At 41.0% G+C, this 24,337-nt stretch overlaps 2 protein-coding genes across 4 annotated transcripts in view; one reads left to right on the top strand and one right to left on the bottom strand.

Moving 5' to 3' along the window:
- The window catches only part of LOC125636250 (broad substrate specificity ATP-binding cassette transporter ABCG2), a 45,570-nt gene extending 27,744 nt beyond the window's left edge, over positions 1–17,826 (top strand). The window contains exons 9-15 of the mRNA XM_048849113.2: positions 6,982–7,064; positions 7,634–7,723; positions 11,163–11,287; positions 12,469–12,623; positions 14,076–14,165; positions 16,071–16,168; positions 17,054–17,826. Coding sequence (XP_048705070.2) covers positions 6,982–7,064; positions 7,634–7,723; positions 11,163–11,287; positions 12,469–12,623; positions 14,076–14,165; positions 16,071–16,168; positions 17,054–17,201 — 789 coding nt within the window. The 3' untranslated portion in view covers positions 17,202–17,826. The remainder of the gene's footprint in view (positions 1–6,981; positions 7,065–7,633; positions 7,724–11,162; positions 11,288–12,468; positions 12,624–14,075; positions 14,166–16,070; positions 16,169–17,053) is intronic.
- An 85-nt stretch (positions 17,827–17,911) lies between these two features.
- Positions 17,912–24,337, bottom strand: part of PKD2 (polycystin 2, transient receptor potential cation channel) — a 43,298-nt gene continuing 36,872 nt past the window's right edge. For 2 of the 3 annotated variants that reach the window (XM_048849110.2, XM_075127513.1), the window contains exons 13-15: positions 24,125–24,288; positions 21,933–22,080; positions 17,912–21,426 (exon numbers count right to left, since the gene is read on the bottom strand). In XM_048849110.2, coding sequence (XP_048705067.2) covers positions 21,187–21,426; positions 21,933–22,080; positions 24,125–24,288 — 552 coding nt within the window. In that variant the 3' untranslated portion in view covers positions 17,912–21,186. Of the gene's footprint in view, positions 21,427–21,538; positions 21,612–21,932; positions 22,081–24,124; positions 24,289–24,337 lie in introns of all 3 variants that reach the window. The other variant, XM_048849109.2, reaches the window with a different exon arrangement.

Genomic DNA, 24,337 nt, shown 5'->3' with positions numbered 1-24,337 from the left:
TTTAGTTTGGTCCATTCTCTCAATAGTAGTTTACCCTCCGGGTTAGGTGGGACAACCGCAGCTGGGCTTCGCCCCTCCCTTTTGGCAAGTAGTGTATCACGAATGTCAGTATCTTGCCGCTGGGCTTCTTGCCAGTCAGCTGCATTGAGCATGGGCAAAGGAGATTGGTCTAATGCAATATAGTTCACTGAAGCAGAAGGCATGCATTCAGGGGCCAGGCCCAAAGCTTCTGCAACACATCCCTGAAGGCCCTCACGGGCCTCTGGCTCTCGGCGACTCACACTGCAAATAGCTCTCACTCCATCTGTGGGTATCACAGCAACTTCTGGAGCCTGCGGACGCCTGGACAATGCATCTGCATCTACATTGCTTCTCCCTGATCGGTACTGAATGCTGAACTCATAGCTAGCCAAGGCGGCCACCCATCTCTGCCCTGTAGCATCCAGCTTAGCACTTGTTAACACATAAGTCAGTGGATTGTTGTCTGTCCACACCTGGAACTGAGCACCATACAAGTAGTCTCGAAATTTCTCAGTGATGGCCCATTTCAAGGCCAAAAATTCCAGCTTGTGGGTGGGATAGCGAGTTTCACTATCAGACAATCCTCGGCTGGCAAAGGCTACAGGTTTACATTTGCCTTCCACTTCCTGGTACAGGACTGCTCCCAGACCCTCCAAACTGGCATCAGTATGCAAGATAAATGGTTTGCTTGGGTCAGCAAAAACTAGGACTGGAGCATGCGTTACGCAAGTAATGATTTCTCGAAAAGCCCTTTCACATCTCTCATCCCACCGTGGCCCAAATGGTGCAAAGGGGTCATTGTGTCTCTGCACAGGAGGCTTTGGGGACCTCCCCTTATTCTTGGACTTAGATTTGTTCTTGCTGGACTGATGTCCCCTGGTAAGATCATTCAGAGGCTTTACAATTGTAGCATAGTTTTTCACAAATCTGCGGTAGTAGCCACTAAATCCAAGAAAGGTCTTGAGTTCTCTGTAGTTACTTGGACGTGGCCATGTAGTGAGTGCTTCTATTTTATCAGGATCAGTACTCACACCTTCTTGGGACACAATGTGACCCACATACTTCACTGAGGTTCTGCAGACCTGGCATTTGTCAATTGAAAGCTTCAGACCATAATCCTCCAACCTATCAAGCACTTTAAGAAGTCTTTCTTCATGCTCCTCTAAGGTTCTTCCAAACACAATCAGGTCATCCAAATAAACTAACACTTGCAGTAAATTCATGTCTCCCACAACTTTCTCCATGAGATGTTGAAAGGTGGCAGGTGCTCCAGAAATCCCTTGGGGCATGCGTTCGAACTGATAAAACCCTAATGGGCAGATGAAGGCTGTCTTCTCCTTATCTTCTTCTCCCAGAGGGATCTGGTAGTATCCACTTCGAAGATCCAACACAGAGAACCACTGGCTTCCCAGCAAACAGTCTAAGGCATCTTGCACTCGAGGCATAGTGTACTGGTCGACCACAGTACGGCTGTTTAGGGTGCGGTAGTCAATACACATCCGGATTTTCCCATTCTTTTTGCAGACTACCACAATGGGTGAGGCATATGGGCTGCGGGACTCTGTAATGATGCCATTCGCAGCCAGCTCCTGAAGATGATGTCGCACATCTTCCATCTCAGAGAGAGCAATCTTCCTAGATCTCTCCCTGAAAGGTCGAGAGTCATGTAGTCTGATATTGTGCTCTACTCCTTTTGCACATCCCACATCCCACTCATGCAGTGAGAACACCTTGGATCTTTCACAAAGTTTCTTCCTCAGGCGATCTTTCCAGTCCTCGGACACTGGTGAATCTCCAAAGTCAAACTTTGCTGGGTCTATTGTCGGAACTTGAGTTTCACACTGGGGTTTTACAATCGACTCAGGCTCAAAGAGGTCTGCTATCTTTTGTCCTTGCTTCACAACAACATCACGACTCGTTTAATTAGCAATCAGTATAGTCACCCTTTCCTGGGCTTCAGCAGGTAGGGTTATGACTCCACTGGGGACCAGCACTCCTTCAGGGAGCTCTCCTCCCATCGGCTGCTCTATCATTGCTAACGTCCCTTTACTGCCTTTCAGACAGGTACTCATGACAAGCACTTCTTGCTCCGTCCTTGCAGGCACTACTAAGGGGGTTGTGCCCGCGTACTTCAGTGCCCCAAGCGGTAGCTCAGATGTGTCCCTTTTAGCGCTCTCAATTTTCCTATAGGCTTCAGCACAAAGCGTATGGATCATCAGGGTATTCAGGTATTGGTCCCCAGCCCGCCTTCTGCAGTAATCCGTGAGTACCTTGAAGAGACTGGAGTTGGTCCCTATCAGCACAGACACATCAGAAGTCCCTTTAGGGTCAGGGCATATTAAGGCAGCTGTGTCTACCTCTTCTCTTACCCCAGCAACCTCCTCTGGGAATTCCAGGTGCACTATGACATACCCTTGATAGGGGTATTCATCCATGCTGAGGCCACACAGGCCAAGGCCAGTCAGTGGCTGTATAGGCAGGTGCCTAAGCATCTGTTGGTAGAATGACTGAAATATAATAGTCACTTGAGATCCAGTGTCAAGCACTGCTTTACACTCCACCCCTTCGATCCTCACCGTGACCTCTGCTCGAGGCCCTATCAGTCCTGCAGGGATCCCAGCTGGACAGTCTTTTCTGGGGGAATCTTCAAATCCTGCAGACCTGGGGGGTCCCCGTCCCCAGATCCTCTGGCAGCTACCGGATCTCTCCCAACTGATACTCAGCTTTCCATACACTAAGGAGGGGTTTTCTTCATTATGGCACTTGGCAGCACTGTGTCCATCCTGACCACATCGGTAGCAGAAGAATTGACCTTTCCCCCTTCGCCTGGGCGGGATGGTGGCTCTAAGTGCGGGCTTCTCAATCGCCACAGTTTGAGGCTTCTTATTCCTGGAAGTCTTAACTCGGTCAACGGTACTTTGCAGCTCAGCTATCCGTTCCGTCAGGACCTGCATTTGTTGGGCAAGTTCCTCTCTGGTGCTCACCATCAGTACGCTGGCCGTTCGCAGTGGTGTTGTGCTGGCTGGCTCCGATGTTTGGGCTTCCCAAAATTCACTGGCAGCCTGCCTTTCTTCCTCCTCTCTGACCTCTTTTATCAGCTGGGAGTAACTTGGGGGATGTTCCCGTCGTTCTCTTAGCTGGAGATGAAGTAGAATCGGGTTCTGATACTGAGTTCCTCTTACAATTTGAGCCAGTCTGGTCTGATCCATCTGCTCAGCAGTCACTGCTCCCCTCATGACAGCTCTCTGAAGCAGTCTCTCCAGTCACTGTATGTAGGCTGAAGCCTTCTCGCCCTTTTGTTGTCGGGAAATAAGGAACTTACAGTAGCTGTCTTCAGGGCCCTCTACGCTCCCAAAGTTGTGTTCAAGGGCCTCTAGGCAGTCCTTCACACTGACCCCAGGGTCAATGAGCTTCAGGGTGCGAATCACATCTAATGCTGGGCCACCAAGGCTCTCTATAAGGCATCTTCGCTTTTCTGCATCTGGTACGGCCCACTCTTGCAGCATTTCAGTGGTATGCTCTAACCAGGGTTCAAACTCCTCCTCCCCAGCAAATAATCTTAACTTACGACAAGAGTCTGACTCAGCATGGGGCAGCACAACCTTTTCCAATGTTTGCCCCAGAGCTTTTGTCCAATCATCAGCCGAGGCTTCAGCCTCTGAGCTAGAAGCTGCTGAGCCAGAGCCCAACAAACCTGACATATTAGCCATTATACAAACAGTAATTTCCTCAAAATATAAGCACAAACAAAAAAAAATATAAATTGTTTCCCAATGTAGTGGATCACTCAACAGGTGCTTCCGAGGGGTACTGACCCAGGCGATCCCGGATGAGCCCCCAAAAATGTAACCCTTCTGCCCGTCAGAGTTGGCAGCAACAAGGGCCGGGTTCAATATCTAGGGGATCCATTCCAATAACACAATGCAAACCGGCTCGAGCCCCCACCCAGTGACCTGGGACAAATATATACCACCCCCGCTGGGCGCCTCCGAGAGGCAATACTTCCCCTCTCGCAAGCACATAGTCTGAGTGTAGCAAAAGCCTTTTAATAACAGAGAGAAACAATGTGGCATTATGTTGGGGAAACACCACCAACAGGATTCATAACACAACCCATGAGCAAAAAACCCACCCCAAGCAAATTGGGGCATGCCCTCTTCCCTTTGGTTCTTGAGTCCAGCAACCCCAAATCACCCAAAGTCCCAAAAGTCCAATGCCCCAAAAGTCTCTGTCCCTGGTCAGGGCAGCCCCAGAGTTCGAAAGTTTATCTGCGGAGCTTTACCTCCCAACCTGGGTGGAAATGGGACGGGGGTAAGAGGCACCTTACATGATCTGAAGCTGACCGCCCCATAACTCCATAGCAGCGCTCCGCTCCGCCAGCCGCCCCACGAACTCCTTTGCTCAGCTGCGCTCCGCTCTGCGAGCCGCCCCACGAACTCCTTCGCTCAGCTCCACGGCCCACAAGCAGCTCCTGCCATCCACAAACTGCTCCGCGTCGAACTGCTTCACCAGCCGGTCCACAAGGCACTCCAGCCATCCCGCAAACTACTCCACAATATATCTTCAGGCTCCCGCACTACTTAACACAACACTCAGTGATTTCAGCTCTTAGGTGAATTCAGCTTGTAGTAGGGGAGCCCCAGTGCTGGTGCACTGTCAGCCCAAAATGAGCTCAGCAGCCTATAACTAGACTTCTAATGAAATCAAAATTAGCTCTGATATTCCACAGTGGATAGAGAAGGAAGTGCAATTAGCATTTAAGGCCCTCACCAAGGGGCCCATGCCACCAAGTATTAATACTTGTCCCCAGCCTCTCTCCATTCACACAGTTTTGGAACCCATGACCCTTGCCTAGCGAGTGCTACTTAGTTGATGGTGAATCCCTCCATCATAACAAAAGGCCACGTACAGTTCCAAGCACAGTTCCCATAATCAGGGTAATAACAATTTATTCTTCCTGCCCCAATAACAGAGACACTGGGGATCCCACAGCAGCCAAAGTGACCATTTGGGCAGCTGTGGTCTCATTCTAGGCGTGGTGGGTGTGCCTATGCAAATGAGATCGGCCCCTGAAGTTCTTTTCCACAACTTGCCACACCTCACCACCAGATGTCAGGGTGGAGCTCATCCTGACACTGCTTACACTTTGATGAGTCATAGGTGCAGTCATTACCCCATATTCTGGTTAAAATGTCATCAGGAAGGCACATCGAGTGGGGATAAGATTTTTTTCTGTGGCTCATTATATTAATTAATGGGCCATCAACTTGAATGGTTCATTCACAATGTGTTGGCTAGACTGAATGCCAACTACCTTGCAGGTGTTACTCCAGGAGCAAACACATTTGTAATACAGGTTTCAGAGGAACAGCCTGTGTTAGTCTGTATTCGCAAAAAGAAAAGGAGTACTTGTGGCACCTTAGCGACTAACCAATTTATTTGAGCATGAGCTTTCGTGAGCTACAGCTCACTTCATCGGATGCATCCGATGAAGTGAGCTGTAGCTCACGAAAGCTCATGCTCAAATAAATTGGTTAGTCGCTAAGGTGCCACAAGTACTCCTTTTCTATTTGTAATACAGGTATACAGTCAATATTCATAACTTGAGGTAAAAAGATACATGCATACAAACAGGATAATCATATTTGATAGATTGTAACTTTTCCATTGTTACTTTACATGGCATACCTGGTATAAGATTTGTTACATTTGTATAACAGCAAGAATGATATACGTGATCATATTTTAATCATACGTCACAATGAATTATTCATTACTTGTAATCTTTAAATCAAGATTGGATGCCTTTAAAAAAGTTACTGGGTTTGATGCAGGATTTGCTGGGTGATATTATATAGCTATGCAAGGGGTCAAACTAAAAGATCATGATGGTCCCTTTTGGTCTTAAATTTGTAAAACTATGAAACCGTTAACCATAGATACATAGAAAGCAAGTCTCCTTGTAATTTCCGTACTATATTCTGCTCTCTTTCTGATATAGAGGAAAGAATCACAACGTAGACACTTGTCCTGACTGCAGATTCTCAAATAGATACAAATAACCATCAAAGACTATGTTAAATTCTTTATGTTCTTGATGAAGACATCCAGAAACCCTAGTGAGGAGTGACTTTTGAGCTGATATATAGACTTACTGATTTTTCTCAAAAAATTTTAAAGCTGGTTTTGTTCTATCTTGCTTATATGATCAGTTGACCTCTTAAAATGGTTGATGGCAAGCTTCTGATGTCATCCAAGAGAGCTCTCCAGGAAGACATAAATTGACAAATTTGAAATTATCTTCCTACGTCATCTTCTGTGCTGAATATCACACTTTTTTTTTTCCTGGTCCACAGATGCACGTCAGTTTTTTGTAGATGCTATTCATGTTGCTTCATCTGCAAGATTCCGGAATGCCAACTATTTTCTCTCATTGCTGTCATAGTTTTCATTGCAGACCTGCTTTGGCTATTCTACAGATTTTCTGTATTGATCTTGTAACTGATTTCTGAGGCAACAGTGAATGAACCAGGTGTTTATTTTCCAGTAGGGAGCATATCTCTGGATCTCTCTCATTAAATCAGTTTTAATATCTGTTTGAAGCAATCCTACCACCTTTGAGCTGTACAGTAGTCAGCCATACATCTTCTACCATTAAATTGTTTATAGAAGTTGAACAAATAAAGTCTAAGAGTTTATTGAAATTTGTTTGAACAGTGACACAAATTCTGTGTTAATGTATAATTCTTGTTGGTTATAAAATCACATTACTCTTGTCAGAACTTAGAATGAAAATAGAATACAATAAAATACTGTAGAGTATTTTGTAAAAACATTTTTGTCACTTCACTAATGAGTAACTGCTGTTGCTGTTTAATTAGGTTATTACTGTAGTTATTATAATTTTCAATGATAATTATCTGTAATAAAATGCAAAAGCTTACTTGATTTTTCTTTCAGCTGTGTATTACAACCGGTCTGGGAGTAGTTGTAGGAGCCATTTTCTCTGGAATAAAAAATGATTCCAGTGGCATTCAGAACAGGTTAGTAAACATGGGAACTGAACAATTTTAGTAGGGCATACACTGTAGTTCATTTTGTTTAGATTTTTACTTAGCCTCTGTTCTTGTGCTGAAGTAAGGAGACAGCTACGTACTGTAGAATATAAATTACATTTTTAAGAAGTATCTGTGAGAGAGGAAAAACAGTGCTTGTTCGTGTCATGGTAGCATCAAGAGACAGTTGAGGACCCCACTGTGCTTGGCACTGCACAGACACAAACAAAAAGACAGTCCCTACCCTGAGGAGTTTATAGGCTCCATAAGATTATGTTACATGGAGCAGTACCTAGGGTATATACAGTAAAGGTAGTTGATGGACTACATGGGAAGCAGCTTCCATCTGTCCTCAGCCAGAAGTTTGACTATTTTCTAACGTACGATCAAAAGGGAACTATTTCCACTAAACAATTTATTTGCTTCCTGCATCTGTATTCCATTTTCATGTAGTAACAGCATACCCATCTCCCTCTGATAAATTTTCTTCCTTCCTCATTAGCTAAAAAAGCTATTTGCGTAGCTAATTGTCTTGCTTTTGTTTGTTCTTTCCACAGAGTTGGTGCTTTATTCTTTTTGACCACCAATCAGTGTTTGAGCAGTGTTACAACTATTGAACTCTTTGTCACAGAAAAAAAGATATTTATGTAGGTAAATCCCTGTGTAATAGAAAGCTTTGCATGTTGTTTTATTTGTTGCTGTATCAGTTTACCTTTAACTTATACACTAACTTCCCCATGTAGATAACCCCTTATCTATCCGTCATCGTTAGGGTCTAGTGATGAATTTGTTACTGAAGGCACAGCTTTGCATTTGGTCCTAAGATAGATGTGAACTATCCCAGCTCTTTCTCTGTGGTATTAACTCAAAAGTTTAATGATAATGAGAATATGAGCACTGATAACTGACTGCTGATCATTTTAATAGAAAAACCCAACTATTCTGGAGCTGGAGGCAGAGCTTGAATAGATTACTACCACTTTGTCCTACTCAATCTTACCCTTGATTATTAGTCTCTCTCAATAGAAGTATAGCCCCCAAACCAGAAACTGGTTGTCATTGTTATACGTTTAATAGATACGGTCAAAAACTCTCCTGCCAGCTAGCATAAAAAGTCAGTTTTCACATCTGTGATGTCAGGTAATTGATTTTCACAGTTGAGGAATATGGCATTGTTAAAGTGTGAGAAACATAGAACAACTTTTAAAGCTGTGGGTGGTGTTCCTGTTTCTTGATTGAATAGGCAAAACACCTATCTTCAGGAAGAGGGATTGAAGAAAGTCACTGGGGCTATAAATCTTTCCTGGAGAAGTAGCAGTTTAAGGAGAAGTAGAATATAAACAGGATTAAGGGAGTTTTAGGAAATATTAATTTTTTTCACTTGGCCATTCAGGCCCTGTCACAGATACCATTTGAGAAGAGTGAGGCTACTATAAGATTTATTGACTGGATGCAGAATTTAAATATAACTTTCTCTCGCCACAATCAGCAGCTCACATGTAAAATAAGCAAATGTTACAAAGTTTAGAGAAACAATTGCTTGATATTTTAAATAGGTGTTTCTTAGAAATGCTTATTCTGGGGCAATGATTCTCAATCTTTCCAGACTACTGTACCCCTTTCAAGAGTCTGATTTGTCTTGAGTACCCCCACAAGTTTCACCTCATTTAAAAACTACTTGCTTATAAAATCAGACATAAAAATACAAAAGTGTTACAGCGTACTCTCAGGGCCGGATTAACTCTCTTGTGATTTTCTGGGGCCCCTGTATACAAGTCTCGTTCCTAATTTAAAACAAAATTATCACAATTATGGCATCGAGGCTATTAACGCTATACTAAACTTGCCTTTTAATAAACATAAAGCTGTTCTGTGGTTACATTTCAGTGTTAAAACACGTAGAATATAGTTAAGTTAATTCAAAATAGCCTCCTTCTTACCTTAGAACAGCTGTTATATTACTTTCTTTCTGGGAGGGAGTTTGGGTGAAGGAGGGGGCTCTGGGCTGGGGTGCCGGAGAGAGTGAAGGGCACGGGCTCTGGGAGCAAGTTTGGTGCAGGTGGGGATTCTGACCTGGGGCAGGGGATTGGGGTGCAGGCTCTGGCCAGGAGGCACTTACTACAGGTGGCTCCTGGCCAGAGATGCAGCAGGGTTCAGGCAGGCTGCCTGCCTGCCTGCCATAGCCCCACGCCGTTCCTGGAAGCGGCCGGCTGCTGGGCACGTCTCTGCGTGCCCCTGGGGGGAGGGGGACAACGTGTCTCCGTGCGCTGCCCGCGTTTGCAAGTGCCACCCCCTCAACTCCCATTGGCCAGTTCCTGGCCATTGGGAGCTGCAGGGATAGTGCTGGGGGTGGGGGTAGTACATGTAGCCGCCTCCCCCCCGCCAGGGGTTGTAGAGATGTGCCAGCAGCTGGCCACTTCCAGGAGCGGTGTGGAGCCACAGCAAGCAGGCAGCCTGCCTGAGCCCTGCTGCGCCGGGGCCCCCTTAGCCCGAGGCCCTGGGCTGCAGCCCCTAAAGCCCCTGCGTTAATCCGGCCCTGCGCACTATTACTGAAAAATTGCTTATTTTCTCATTTTTACCATATAATTATAAGATAAATAAATTAGAATATAAATATTATACTTACATTTCAGTGTATAGTATATAGCCTATATAAACAAGTCACTGTATGAAATTTTAGTGTGTACTGACTTTGCTTGTGCTTTTTACGTAGCCTGTTGTAAAACTAGGCAAATATCTAGTTGAGTGGATGTATCACTGCAAGACCTCTGTGTACCCCTGGTTAAGAACCACTGTTCTAGGGCACATGTAAGAAAGTCTGTGTCCACAGTACAGTCGGTGGGCTACCACCCTCAGTATTAACATTTCTGGGCTTTAGCCTATAGCCAAGGATGGGCCAACGAGCTCCGGTGTAAAGTTACCAACTCGCGTAAGATGTTTCTGTTTGTGGACAGGAGCAACACCCGAGTAACAGACCAAATTGACTCTGCAGCAAAGATAAGCCTAAACAGGCTTTTCTCCATTTAGTCCTAAATGAAACTCACAAGGGCTGGTCCAAGAAGTAACTATAACCAAACCACTACTAAGTCATAGTGACCACCAAAATAATTAAACTGAACATTTGTAGGAGAGAAATCATACCAAAAACTAGCACTGTGGCACTAAAGTTGAGCAAGGAGGTGGGGGTTTTTTGAAAAATGAAGAAGATAATCAAAAAGACTCTAAAGTCAAAATTAAGGGATAGAAAACACTAGAATCAGCATGGAGCCTGCTTAAGCAGTTTATATAATTCACAGAAGTGATGCATCTCCTTTTAACCAAAAGTAGTACCGGGAGGGCAAGAAAAAAGCAGTATGGTCAAATGGCAAAGTTCAAGAGGTTTTTCAGGCTAAGTAAAGTATGAATCAAAAAAATGAAAAGTGAAGCGAGTAAAGAGGAGCATACACTATGGAAGATAAAAATGTAAGATATAAATAAGGAAGACTAAGAAGGGTTATGATGAGCAAATAGCTAAAGACACAAAATCAAAAAAGGAAATATGTAAGTATATCCTCAGAATCAATAAATCAACTAGACTGTCGGGGAAGTAAAGGGAACAATTAAGGAATATAAACACTGCAGAGAAGTTAAATGATTTCTTTGCATATCTTCACCACAAAGGATGGAATATGGTATTCAGTCCAGGTCATCCAATCTCAAAAAGGGTACAGCAGAAATTGAGTGGATTCAGAGAAGGTGATAACGATTTGAGGCACGGACAGAGTTTCATATGAAAATAGATTGAAGAAACTGGGATTGTTTAGATTAGAGGTGAGATGAATAATATAGTGCTTAATTAAACTATACAAAATAATGAACAACAAGAGAAGCTTAATCAGTACTCCAATGTACCCTGTATTATAAGCTTTCTGGAGCTCTTTAAAGTTGGTCACTATAGATGATGGCAGGGATTTAGGTGCCCAGATCTCATTAAAATTAATGGCGGTTGGGTGTCTAACTCCCTTAGGCTGCTTTGAAAATCCCAGTCTATATGGCTTCATTACTGAAATATAATCTATAATATACATATATATTTCTGTGTTCTAGACATGAATATATCAGTGGTTACTACAGAGTATCTGCATATTTTTTCTCAAAGATAATGGCTGATCTGATACCCATGAGGACTTTACCAAGCATCATCTTCACCTCTATAAATTATTTCTTAATAGGCAAGTATCCTATAAAAGAAAGCTGCATCAAAATGAACTGTGGTCATTCACTCTTTCCTTTGGCAAATAATTCAGGTATCCATGGGTGGTCTGTCTGCACGTCTTCCTTATAGGGCTACGGTCCTTGTCCCATTTTTTATCCCCCCCCTCCCCCCCTTTAGCATTAGCTCACAGAAAACCTTTATTCTGGGAGTAGGTTGGTAAATAGAATGTGTTGAAGCTACTTACTGTTAATACAAATCTGAAGTTAGCTTTGGTAAGCTTGTACACTGATTTATGCGTTCCTCCCAAATTCTGTGTGCCTTTTTATGATTTGTCTAATCTACTGCTCATGGAGCAAGAGACCCAAGGGTATTAATGAACTTGACTTTTCTACAAGTTAACTATGCTAACAAATTTATTGGACCAGATCTGCTGCTGAGGTAAATTGGCATAGCTTCACTGACATTAATGGAGCTACACCAATTTACACCAGCTGAGGATCTGTCCAGTTATTACTATTCATGTTGATAAACAATATAGTACCATTGTACGGAGCCTAACAGAGATTAAAAAGACATCATCCCTGTCTTGATGAGATTACAGTCTACTACGATCAAATCAGTAGGACTGCTCACCATGAGTGAAACTAAAAAAAAATTAAAAATCTTGCTCTAAATTAGGCAAGCGTAGATCAGAAGGGTATTAGAGAGTAAACCACATACAAATGAAAATATTATACAGTTGTTTATAGATTCTGATATTTTAAAGTATAGACCAGTAGAGTATATAGAGGAGCAGATAGCATGAGAGTAAAAAATAAAGGGTGGAAAACAAGACAAAGGAAATGGTTTTTGAGGAGGCATTTGAAAGAGGTTGTTGAGTGCGCAGGAAGGGAGATGACCCTACTACTCCTTCCCTGCAGCTGGACTACTTCTTTATTTGGCCTTTTAATTGACTCAGCTATAGGTGCAATGTAGATAGGTTTCCATTCTGAATTCCTTTTATAATCCAAGATGTTCATTTTCTTTAAAGTGGTGTTCATGCAGTAGGACAGAACACTTTATGGTTGATGATACTCCCTTTCTGCAAATAAAAGCAAACTATGTACTGTGGTACTAAAAAGAGGTATGTGTATAGTATACACAAAAACCCTAATCTAGGAAAAGATAGACTGAGACTTTTTTCCCCCCATTTCTTAGGTTTCAAGCCAACAATTGGGGCGTTCTTTATCATGATGGTTACCCTTATACTAGTCGCCCACACAGCCAGTTCTATGGCTCTGGCTGTAGCAACGGGACAAGATATTGTGGCTGTCGCTAATCTCCTCATAAATATTTGCTTTGTTTTTATGATTGTGAGTGATACGTTTTTCTGTTTTTTTCCCCTTAAATTTTTGTTGTACAAAAGATGACAATGAAATGCCATGTGTAATTAATTTGTTTTTAAAAATCTATTTATATGTGCTTTGAAGCACATCAGCAGAGCCCTTTGGAATTTTAAGAATACTTTCTAATCCTTCCTCTTGATATCAGATCACATTATGAACACATCTCCTGTAAAGTGAGACAACTCAAGTAAACAGATGTAAAAAAAGCTAAGCAGCCCAGAGCAGCGGGTTGCCCATTGCTTTGCAAGTGACTAGCGTTTGATAATCTGGGTAAGATTGGTCACGGACTCCTTAGGTGTTATTACCTCTGCAGAATTACATGACTTAAATGGGACTATTTTGCATAGCCTTGGCAAGTATGGGTGTAACTGCTGGTAGTGTTGCAGGAGGGAGGAAAGCTTTTGGAAGATTCTGTGGAATACACCAGAGCCAAGTCAAAGTCCTTGAACTGAGTGATTGTTTTTGTCCCCCTCCGATATGGATTATTCTTACCTATAAAGAGAATAATCTATTGAACTGCTCTTCCAGAGCTTTTCTTTTCCAGGGTGATGGTGATTTCTGACAGCTTTGTTTATATTTTTTACCCCTTGCCTCTCTTGACCAGGATTTAGGCCTTTTAGTTCTATAATTAAGTCATGTCAGAGGATTGTTGCTGAGGAACTGCTGTATTTCCCCTCTTTTGAGTTCTTCCTATCTGAGGATGCCAAAGGTTAGAAAAGGGACGCTCCAACTATGATTTGAGGGAGATTCCAGGCTTTCCTACTGCTGGAGACCAGAGAAAGGCTCATGTTCCTTAGGACTCATATGCTTTAGGAGGAGGCTTAAGACCTGTGCTTCTGAGTGAAAATCCTGCCAAGAAACTAGTGATGGCCCAACAGGCCACTATTGCTCCAGGTAGAAAGAAACTGTCCTGTAAAGATTCTAAGTAAACTTCTGCCTCAAATACAACTCCATTGCATTTCATCCCTTGCTGTCTGAGACCATGGAACAACTAAACATCTCGGGTAACAAAGGGCCTAATCCTGTTCCTATTGACAGAGAGCAGGTAAGGCCTACAGAATCAGGCTCAGATTTAGGATTTTATACTCATCGTGCATGTATACATTTAACATTAATGGGAATTATTTCTGTACACTGAATAAGACCTGGTCTACACTAGAAAATTAGGTTGTTGCATGCGGGCTATGAAAAATCCAAACCCCAGAACCATGTAGTTAAGATGATTTAAGTCCCTTCGTAGACAGTACCAACAGAAGAATTCTTCCGTTGACCTAGCTGCTGCCTTGGGGGGGGGGGGGGTGCAAGGGAGGGAAGGACGTTTCAAGTGCACACAAGCCCTTAAGTGTGTCAAAATCTAAAGTGACTCAGGACTGCAAAATTCCCATGACATACTTTTGACTGTTTCTTTACTGTTTGTAGATTTTCTCTGGCTTGCTGGTAAATCTCACAAGCATCGAATCCTGGCTTGTCTGGCTGAACTATTTCAGCATCCCTCGCTACGGCCTGACAGTGAGTGCTACATTTTCTGTGCATTATGCTGGAAACACCTTTTGAAAGAGATCACCATTATCTTGTAAGAAATAATGTCAAACAATATTATTCCAGTTATAATTGGTAAATTACAACTTACACAGATAAGTTCTCCCTGTCTCTACATTCTCAGTACAGTGCAATAGGTCTCACCGTTTCAGATACGTATTGTAACAAATTAGCATAGCACAAGAAAATGCGGTCAATAGATAATCATAAATAGCAGTAAGGCCAGAAAAAGATTGAGTCATCCTGATTCTTTGCAGGTTGCAGAACTGCTCTCCACAATACATAATTAATACTAATGTAACTTAAGTATCTGCTATAATGGTGGTTCTCAATTCCTCTTAGAAGTATGAACAACTTCCTAACTCCTCTGCATGTTTCATTTCTTACGTTTTGGCCATTGCTTATTTCATGTGAAACTGGATAATTCCCTTACTGTATTGCCATAACATTTTAATAACAGCAGGCCTGGATACCAGTGAGATATAGGTAAGGCTGAGGTGGGGTATTTAAAAACTGGTTTATGTCAATTTTAGCAATAGCTGCCAAGAAGGGAAAAGAGTTGGCTCCACAACCAAACAAAAAAAAAAAAATCCTGTTTTTCCTCACCTCTTCCACCTTTCCTATTTAGATTGCAAACTTTTCAGATGAGTGACTGTCTTTACTGTTTCAGAGGAACAGCCGTGTTAGTCTGTATTCGCAAAAAGAAAAGGAGTACTTGTGGCACCTTAGAGACTAACCAATTTATTTGAGCATGAGCTTTCGTGAGCTACAGCTCACTTCATCAGATGTTTACCGTGGAAACTGCAGCAGACTTTATATACACACAGAAATCATGAAACAATACCTCCTCCCACCCCACTGTCCTGCTGGTAATATTTCATGCTCAAATAAATTGGTTAGTCTCTAAGGTGCCACAAGTACTCCTTTTCTTTTTGTCTTTACTGTGCTAGGTATATACAAACACAGAGTGAGTCCCAATTTCAATAAGGGCATCAGCCACAACTAACACAAATAAGTGCAATCCTTTCAAATGTTTATACAAGATTGCTACAGTGAGCCCAGTAGTGCTAATCTGAAAGCTGTATCCCCGTTGCTGATCTTTTGAACTATATACACTTATGTCATCTATAACCATAATTCAGACCTTATTTTCTGATTTTTGTGACCAGTCACGTGTCTTAAAGTGATTTGCAATCCTGAACACAGTATCTAAAAGATATTCTCTAGTTCAAACAAGAATTAATTTAGGGAACTTCTGTGACCGGAGTATTATAAGTGGTCAGACTAGATGATCACAATAGTTCCTTCTGGCATTATAATTATGAAATTTAGTAGAGAATACACAGTCAATCTGATCAGTGTTTTGGGGCTGGTAGGGAGAAAAAAAAGTGGCATGCCTCAGAGGCCTGTCATATAAAATAAAATAGAAAAAGCTGAAAGGAATAGATATTGTGGCTTATAGCATAAGAGAAATGAGCCAGTAGTATTATTTTAGTTCAGAGAGACATTTTTGCTCTGTTTCAATGAGTTTCCATCATGCAGGTCTCCCAATAGCAGTCTGTGCAGCAGCAGGCCCTGTGCCTATGGCAAAGACAACGTGTGCACTTACATCACAAAGGGGGATATTTTCACAGTATTTTACCAATACTTTAAATGTGATTATCTGAAAATTAGACAAAACTGTTTTCAGTGGAAGGATTTCTTCAACACTCTAGGAAAAAAAGCTTTGATTCCAGACAGTTTTTCAGATCTTGGCTTACAATTTTGATATACATTTTAAAGGAAACTTTTGTTGGTTTGTTTAGTATGTAGTATTTCATTAAACCTGCTTAGTGGCTCCCCTTTGACTACCTATTTTTGTTTTTATCTTTAAAGGCTTTGCAAATTAATGAATTTACAGGTCTAAACTTTTGCCAGAATGCCAATGTGACTGGGGTCAATGTAAGTTGCATCACTTCTAGTCCTTTTACAATGTAAGTATGCAGTTGTTATAAACAAGTTCTTGCAAGGAGCCCAAGTTCACTAAACTACAAATCTGAATGAGATTTTTTTGTTGTTTTCCTGGTGCCTCAGCTGCTAGAGGGTCTATGCTTTATAACTGAATACTTAGCCTCTGGAGCAGTCTCTGGTTTTCAAATATTTGCTGTTCATTTCAGATAAGTCATTTTAGACATTTTAAATGACTGAAAGTGCTGGAGAAGGTAGAGGGGACAATTTTTAAAGAAAGCGTTTGAGAGAACAGGTAGTGATCCTGGAGCAGTTTAAGATATGGTTTTGAAAACCATTTCAGGACATGACAAGTTTTCCTGTGTAGAAAAGGACCCAACAGACTATTTTTAATGTGTGCTGTATATTTGTAATATTAATTTCTTATTGCATATCTAAAATTGCACTTTGAAGAAGTTCTCATAGTTTATTACCAAAGAATATTGAAGGGAAGAGAAATTTCCTTGGCCCTGGTACTCTGCTAGGTTCTGCTCAGCTATTCTCTTCAAATTTTTTACAAAGACTTATAAATTCAGATTTTTCTTCTCCACAGTATGCAACATGGTGACTTGCAAAATTTGCTAGCTTGAGGCCCTAAAAAGTATTACAGGTCCAAGACCTCTTCAGAGTAGAGTAAGTATTTACACAGGCTGATGCGCACTGAATAGCAAAGGTTCAAATTTAGTATAGAGTTGAGGTTTGAATCTTTTTTTTCCCCCTAACACAGGTTAATCTATCCTCAGTCACCATTCTGTTTGTTTGCATTGGACCAAAGCATTTTTCAGCAAAATTATGAAGACAGGGAAATTAAATATTCAGTTACAGATCTTTACAAAGCGTTAACTTTTTAAACTTTAATTTGTATTGACTAGCTGCACTGGAGAAGAATATTTGAAAATGCAAGGCATTGAAGTGTCTGCTTGGGGCATGTGGAGGAATTATGTGGCTCTTCTATGCATGACACTCATCTTCCTTACAATTGCATATTTGAAACTGCGCTTCCTGAAGAAGTTCTCTTAATTCAGATGAGTTAACAAGCATCTAGTATAACACAATGCAAGGTAGTTTTGATAGCAAATGGACTAAAAATGTTTAACATTTTCAAAGATTAAAGATTTTGATAACTGTGTTCAGTTTTTACTGATACTGCTTGCTACTGAGCTATATCTTTTACAAAGGTCTCATGTGCATGAAGACAGCAGAGGATTGTTGACAGCTTATAATTTAGGCCTGGGATTTCCAGGGACCACAGAATGCTGTAGAAGCCCCAGATCAGCAGTAAGGGAGATGTAAACAGAGAAGCAACTTTGACATCCTAAGGCTTAGTGTGCATTATTGATCGTGGCAGACAGCTAGCTGAAGAAAGCACTTGAAAAAATATCTGAACAGGTCTACCTAGAAATGTAAATATATAGTTTAAAAAACTATATAAAGTGAAGTTGGATGAGAATTTAGTTTTCTTATCTAATTAGCAGAGGCTTCTCCTTCATGCAGCAGGGCAGGGCAGTAAGTGAAACTGACTAGGCCTTCAGTTTCCTTTTGGTTCCACCAAACAGGAGCATCAGTGTGGTCCTGTAGCTGTATTTTTTTTTTTTTTTAATTTTTAAAACAGTACAGGGGGATGGGAAGAAGTGGGAAGGGAGAAGCAACATGTCAAATACAGGACACTCACCATACGGAGACAGATTTAAATGCAGCCCATTTTTGTCCATAATTCTCATACACAGTGGTGGTTTTCATATGTAAAATCTTTATTAGGAAGTAAAGTGCTCAGTATTATAGACCAATAAATCTTTGATAACTGTGGAAGACTTGCATAATTAACAGCTTCCTAATAAGACCAAATGTTAATGCAAAGACTTTACATTTACTTTGTATCGAGGGTAAAAGGTTTCTTCTATGTAACAGTTGCAGGAGAATCTAAACTTAAAATGAAACCATAATAAAAAATGTATAACACATTTGTCTAGTTGCCATGTACTTATTGCATGGCACATTGTCAACACACATGGGTAGCCCATGAAAGCTTACTGCACTTCAAAATGAAGTTTGTTATTCAGTAACGACACGTTACAAATATACAGATGAACAAATATAGCTATGAATGCAGACATTTTGGTTTTCATAATTAACATACTAATAAAAGAAAAGCTTTGTTCGATATTAGTTTAGAAAAGGTACAATTTTAGGACACATTTAAAGCCACAGCGATAGCTGTAGTGTCTCGAAAAGGCACAGCTTCACAAATGCAAATTTCCTTAGTTCTGCAGCATGATATTGCAGCAACATCCAACATGTCTTGTCTTTATAACAAAAGATCACTTTAACTGAGCACTAGCAACCTCTTTCCTGTGAAGCCAAATCGTTTGGTCAGATGATTGGGTTTAAACTTTAACTACATGACATATAATACTGTATCTGGCATTTTGGTATTCCTACGCCCCAAAAGACCAAATGCTAATTTTTTAGAGCTTGCAAAAACAATCTTACCATATGTCAAACCATTAGCCAACTGACCCCTTGAAATATACCTCCTACGCAGTAACGCAATGGAAGGTTTTGTATACTATTAAGGCTTAGATTATGTCACAGAAGTCCAGGAGTCCATGACTTTCAGAGACCTCCATGACACTTTCCGTTTCAGCCCCATGGGGGCAGGGCTGAAGCTGTCAGGGAAGCTGGTGCTCTGAGCCACTGTGGACATAGGGCTCCCCCCCCCAGCTTCCAGCTTCCGCAGGCAGCAGGGGGACCCCAGAGCTGTGAGCCACAGTGGCAGCAGGTGCTAGACCCCTGCTACAGCAGGACTCAGGCTTTCATCCCCCCATCAGCCCCATTTTATCAGTTATTTTTAGTAAACATCAGGGACAAGTCACGGGCTTCAGTGAATTTTTGTTTATTGCCAGTGACCTGTCCCTGCCTTTTGCTAAAAATAACTGTGATAAAATCTTAGTCTTAACTATTATGATGTAAATTCATTTGGATTAATTTCTTGTCCACTTGGCAGTGGTGGAGCTTGACCCATAGTCTATTGGGAAATTTCAGCTCTCAGTAGGGGAGAAGTCCCTTCATCTAAGACTCAACATGCACTTTCTCGTAACTTTAACATATGAAAAGTTTTGTTTTTATCAAGGACAAGTGCTTTGATCATATGGAATGTGTCTTGGATGACACCGTAACAGGACAACAAGTGCTGGTATATATAGATATGGGGAAACTCTGCAATATTTGGAGGTGTATTTGATCCAATACCAAACCAAAAATACTAACACAAGAATATAAGGTTCTTAAGGTTAATTACAGGAAGCAATTCCTATAATAAGCACAACATGAAAACCACCAGCATCAATAAAAAGGCTTCTTATCCTTTGGCATGGACATTTTCCTTCTTACATCCTACAAATCTATGCACTTAGAATACTGTGTACTTCATCTGAGTATTAAGTTTTCCGTTCCCCTTTAAACCTACAATAAGTCTTAAGGCAACTGTCAGCTTAAGTGAAGACTCCCATATTTCACTATATCTAAATATATGCCATCAAAAATTGTACATATTTGCCTCTAATTTTCTGTATAGCAAACTCAAATCACTGTCAGTGCTGTTGCTGCTTCAAAGCTCTACCGCAGTCTCAAATCCAACAAGTCTTGTACTAAAAAGTGCTGGTTATCCTAAAGACTACAATTTCAAGTTGCAGTGAAGTTCCCTACATAAAAAAGTGTACATGCAGAAATATACCTCCAATTGCTCATGCAGGTCAGGTAAGTGCATACATAAGAAGCTAATTAGGCCCCTGCCTTTGAATTGGAATGAATACTTGCTAGAGCTAGTCAGAAATGTTCAAAATGTCAGTTTCTCTCTACCCCTGCTTCCCCCAAGATTCATTGATGTTTTTCACAACTTATCTAATGTTTACCTAATTTCTGCATGTAATTGTAGAAAGGGTAGGTTCAGTTTTGGACACGGAGCTCAGAGAACTTCCTATTTGGAAATTTGACCCTAAAAGCCAGCTATGGACAGACACAAAGACAACAATGATCACATTAGTTAAGTGTAAACAGACATTGATCCAATAAAAGATATTACCATACCCACCTTGTCTCTCATGTGTAAAGAAGTTCCCAAAGAACTACTTTTAAAACACTAAAAGTACAATGTCACTTGCATATGCTTCTACTTCGTAATAAAAATGAACTAAACACGACCTTCTGTCAGAGAAAAAAGGCAATAGTGCACTGATACATAGGGAATGTTACTTTTAAATTAATTTAAAAAAATCTTAGCACACTAAAGGAAAACTCCAGAAGAAGAAAGAGATTGTGTTACTTGTTTGTAAGTGGTGTCAAATATAATTAACGGGAATAACTATATAGGAAGTCACCTTATTAATATATTTTAGAATAGGAATTTAAGAATAATATTTTCCATTATAAAGCACTGGAAATCTAAGCCTTTGAGTTGAGAAGTTAAATGCATTTTTGGCTAACGATTAATCCAAACTTTTAGAAGAGACTTACTTCAACAACTTTGAAACTAATTTCCAACATTACATAATGGGAAAGTAGATTCTTACAGTCCTATTTTACATAACCAAAATGAGCTCCTGCTGCATAGCAAGCATTAAGCTTTAAGGTGGGAGTACTTAGAAAAAAAACAGCTGCATTTACTGAATGAAGACAGGGAAACTGTAAAACCCTCTGGGCACAGATCCTATAAGTGCAGCCACTTTAAGCAATGCTACTGGTGGATTATGGTCCTAAAGCCAGTGTAGGTGGCAATGGGAATATCACCCTATTTAGTGGGGTAAGTAGGTTATGCCAACTCTACATCTGTCAGCTGCTGACACAGTGGTTGTAGATTAGATGTCCCTATGGCCTACTGATCAATCCCCAGGTGGGGACACTGGTAGCTTTAACATTCATCACTGTTTTTGGAAAACAAATAGTAAATAGCGTATTTGCTGTTATAATACAGGACTGAAATTTTAAAACAACCCATTGACAAATAATATTACACATGGATGTTGCTCCCGCCATTCCCTCCTCCACTTCCATCAATGCCTTCTATTGACTGAGAGGAGGATGGACGGGAATTCCTAGAACGAGGCTGGCTATTCAGTCCAAGTGGTGTTCCCAAGCGGTGGCTCATTTGGGAAGCTGTGTCATCCGATTCCCAACGCTCCAGTTCCTCTCGTACTAACCTCTCCATTTGTTCCCTGTGGATTTCATTGTCACGTCCCAATCTTTCATCCTAAATACAAAGAAAGACACAAACTCACAGTATAATCTTCCAAATTTGATTGTGAACAAAATCTGGAAGAAGGTATAAAATATTCTAAAAGACATCTCAGATGAATTCATACCATAGTATGGCTTTGGACTAAACCCGGCACTGTTATCTTCTGAACAAGAGGTAAAGGTACTGTTGTGTAGCAGCTGCAGAATAGCAACAAGAAGTTTTTATACTGTGCCCATTACCATGGTATGACAGAGCTTTCACACAGGGATGTGTTAATTCACTATGATAACTAGTCACGGGCTGGACTTTGATCAAGTGCTTGTAAATAAACCCAAAATGGAGTCTGATAGTCACCAGCTTAACATTGCTAAGGTGTCTACCTCGGTTATCACAATCCTATGTGTGAAGTAGTAGAAAAGCAAAGTAGAAACAAATGAGCTCATCATCTTACATGGAAAACAGCTCTTTAGTTGATGATCAGTCAACTGACTGCTCAAGTCAGACTGGGGGTTTCCTACCTCTGTAACTCCATCCAGCAGTCTTCCCAAAACGTCTCTCCTTTTTAGTTTGGCCCGCTCCATTGCCTCAAGCTTTACAATAACAGCATCAATTTTGGAAACAATACTGCCTATGGAATGTTCCATGCGATCCACTCGTCTCACCAACCTGAAGGCAACAGATATTTGCTAATTTTTATGTTACTGACATTTTCAAGTTATTAATTTGATTTTAGCTAATCGACGTGTAGGAAGTGGAAAGTTCATCAGATGACATTTGTACTGTTTTTATTAACCCTGCAAACCAAAATGACAATGGAATAATTTGTAATTTTCTCAGCAAGGGAGAAGGGCAATAGCAAGTCTAAAACTCCTAAATTATTTCCTCTGATTTCCTTCTCTTTGGGGGATATCCTGTCATATAAACTGTACAAGAATGGCAGGCCAGGTGGGGCTCACTCAAGAGCTGGTCAGTACCACTTGTGGGGTTTGCTACAGATTGTACAAGAGGCACTCTGCTTTCCACAGAGAAGAGAGTGCTACTTCCATAGCATCCTGGGTGGAAGATTTTTGGCCCAGAAATGAATCCCAGCAAACTGTCACTAGAACACACTCAGTTCTGCAATACTTTGAGAGAGAAGAAAAAAATAAGTAGAACCTTTGCTACTTCTTAAGAGAGACATGCATTCCCATGGTGAATGAAGGGTTCCATATTCTGGTCTGTATGTATTCTAACTGAGCTAGGTGTTTACAGGCTTGCATAACGTTTTATTATATATATGTGTAAAAAAGAAATACAACCATTTTCTAAGATAATAATTTTCATCTTTGATGATGATTTGAGAGCTACTGATTATGAAGCCCATGTGGTCTGCAGAAATACAGCATCTAGGTTTATTTATTATCCCTAGACCTAGTTACCTAACTACCCACCCACCCTTCCTGTCAAACAAGTTTCATATAAAAACTAGTGAACATAGCAGGCAACCTTAAAGTTAATGGAATGTTTTAAAAAAAGGAGGACTTGTGGCACCTTCGAGACCCACAAATTTATTTGAGCATAAGCTTTCGTGAGCTACAGCTCACTTCATCGGATGCAAGAATGTTTTCAAGTGAAGGGGATTTAGAAAGGAAGTGTTAATTTTGCTGTCATATATTTAGTGGAGTTAATCACATCCCAAGCAAAATAACTGATATGTTCTACATCCTATATGGGGATAAAGAAAATACATATAACACAGGCATTTGATTGCAGACATTTTAACTGGTAGTACAGTTTGGGATCATTACACAGTTACTACTGAACAAGGAAGATGGTCAATCAGGTTCTAGCTACCCTAAGTCATATCCACTTCATTCATCCTTGCTGTGACTGGGGCCTACAGAGAGAGACCATTTCAGCCAAATATACAAACATAAGTAATACCAATTCCTGCCAATCCTTTAATTCTATTTGAATGTACAATAATCTCGATTTTTGTCTGATGAAAGAACAGCAGAGTAGACTTTTAGAATTACTCTAACATTGACACTGTTTCTTTCAGGTTGTCAGCCATTGTATGGGCATGGATGAAATTCTTCCACAAACACCTGAGAGCAGAGGTGTTAACTTGGACTGGTGTGATATGGCTCATTCTTACTGTAATTACACCAAAGAGACTCAGGGCTTATCTACACAACGATTTAGTGCGTGGCAAGCCAGAATGTGAATCTACAATGCACAGCGTCCTGTACATTAACTGGATGCCAGTTAATGCACTGTAGAATCATGGCAGGGCTTGCTGCACACTAAATTGCCATACAGACATGCCCTCATTAGACATCAACCAAATTAAAGTAGGAAAAATCCATATTTCTTTGAGTGTCCTTTGCATATTCCTACTTTTGGGCTGTGCCAATCGGTGCTGCGCTGACTATGCAGAGTCCATCCTGAAGATCCTCAGTTACAGGTAAGTGACCTTCATTGTGAACCTTTTTTTTTTTTTAGTTGCTTATTTATTTAAATCTGGGAGCTACTATTTCTTTTGTTTCCATTTTCATCCAGGATCCTCTAACAACAACTTAAAATGCAGAGAACAGATTTCAAGTGATAAACAGCTATTTACAGTTAGCTTTGTAACACATTTCTTAGATTTCATTTGGTTTATATATCCAGAAATATATATTTAAAAAAAAAACACAACCCCACACACTGCAGGACTGCTTGCACTTACACTTGGAACTCTTCATATGAAACCCCACTAGAGCTGCTACCTCTTCTTCTAGAGCTGTGTCCACTGTCCTCATCATCGTCTTCTTCAGAGTCATCCAGACTGCGAGGGAAGCTTCGACCACTCATTGGACGTGGTAGAGAGCTCCTGTCCAGATCCAGATCCTCCTTCATGAAAAACAAACATGTTATCCATAGACTCTCACCTGTGTGCTGA

Source organism: Caretta caretta, chromosome 4, assembly GCF_965140235.1.
Source record: "Caretta caretta isolate rCarCar2 chromosome 4, rCarCar1.hap1, whole genome shotgun sequence".
In the NCBI taxonomy this organism is placed as follows: Eukaryota; Metazoa; Chordata; order Testudines; family Cheloniidae; genus Caretta; species Caretta caretta.
Note: the sequence above shows the minus strand (reverse complement) of the source record. Positions and strands in the feature narration are given on the sequence as shown.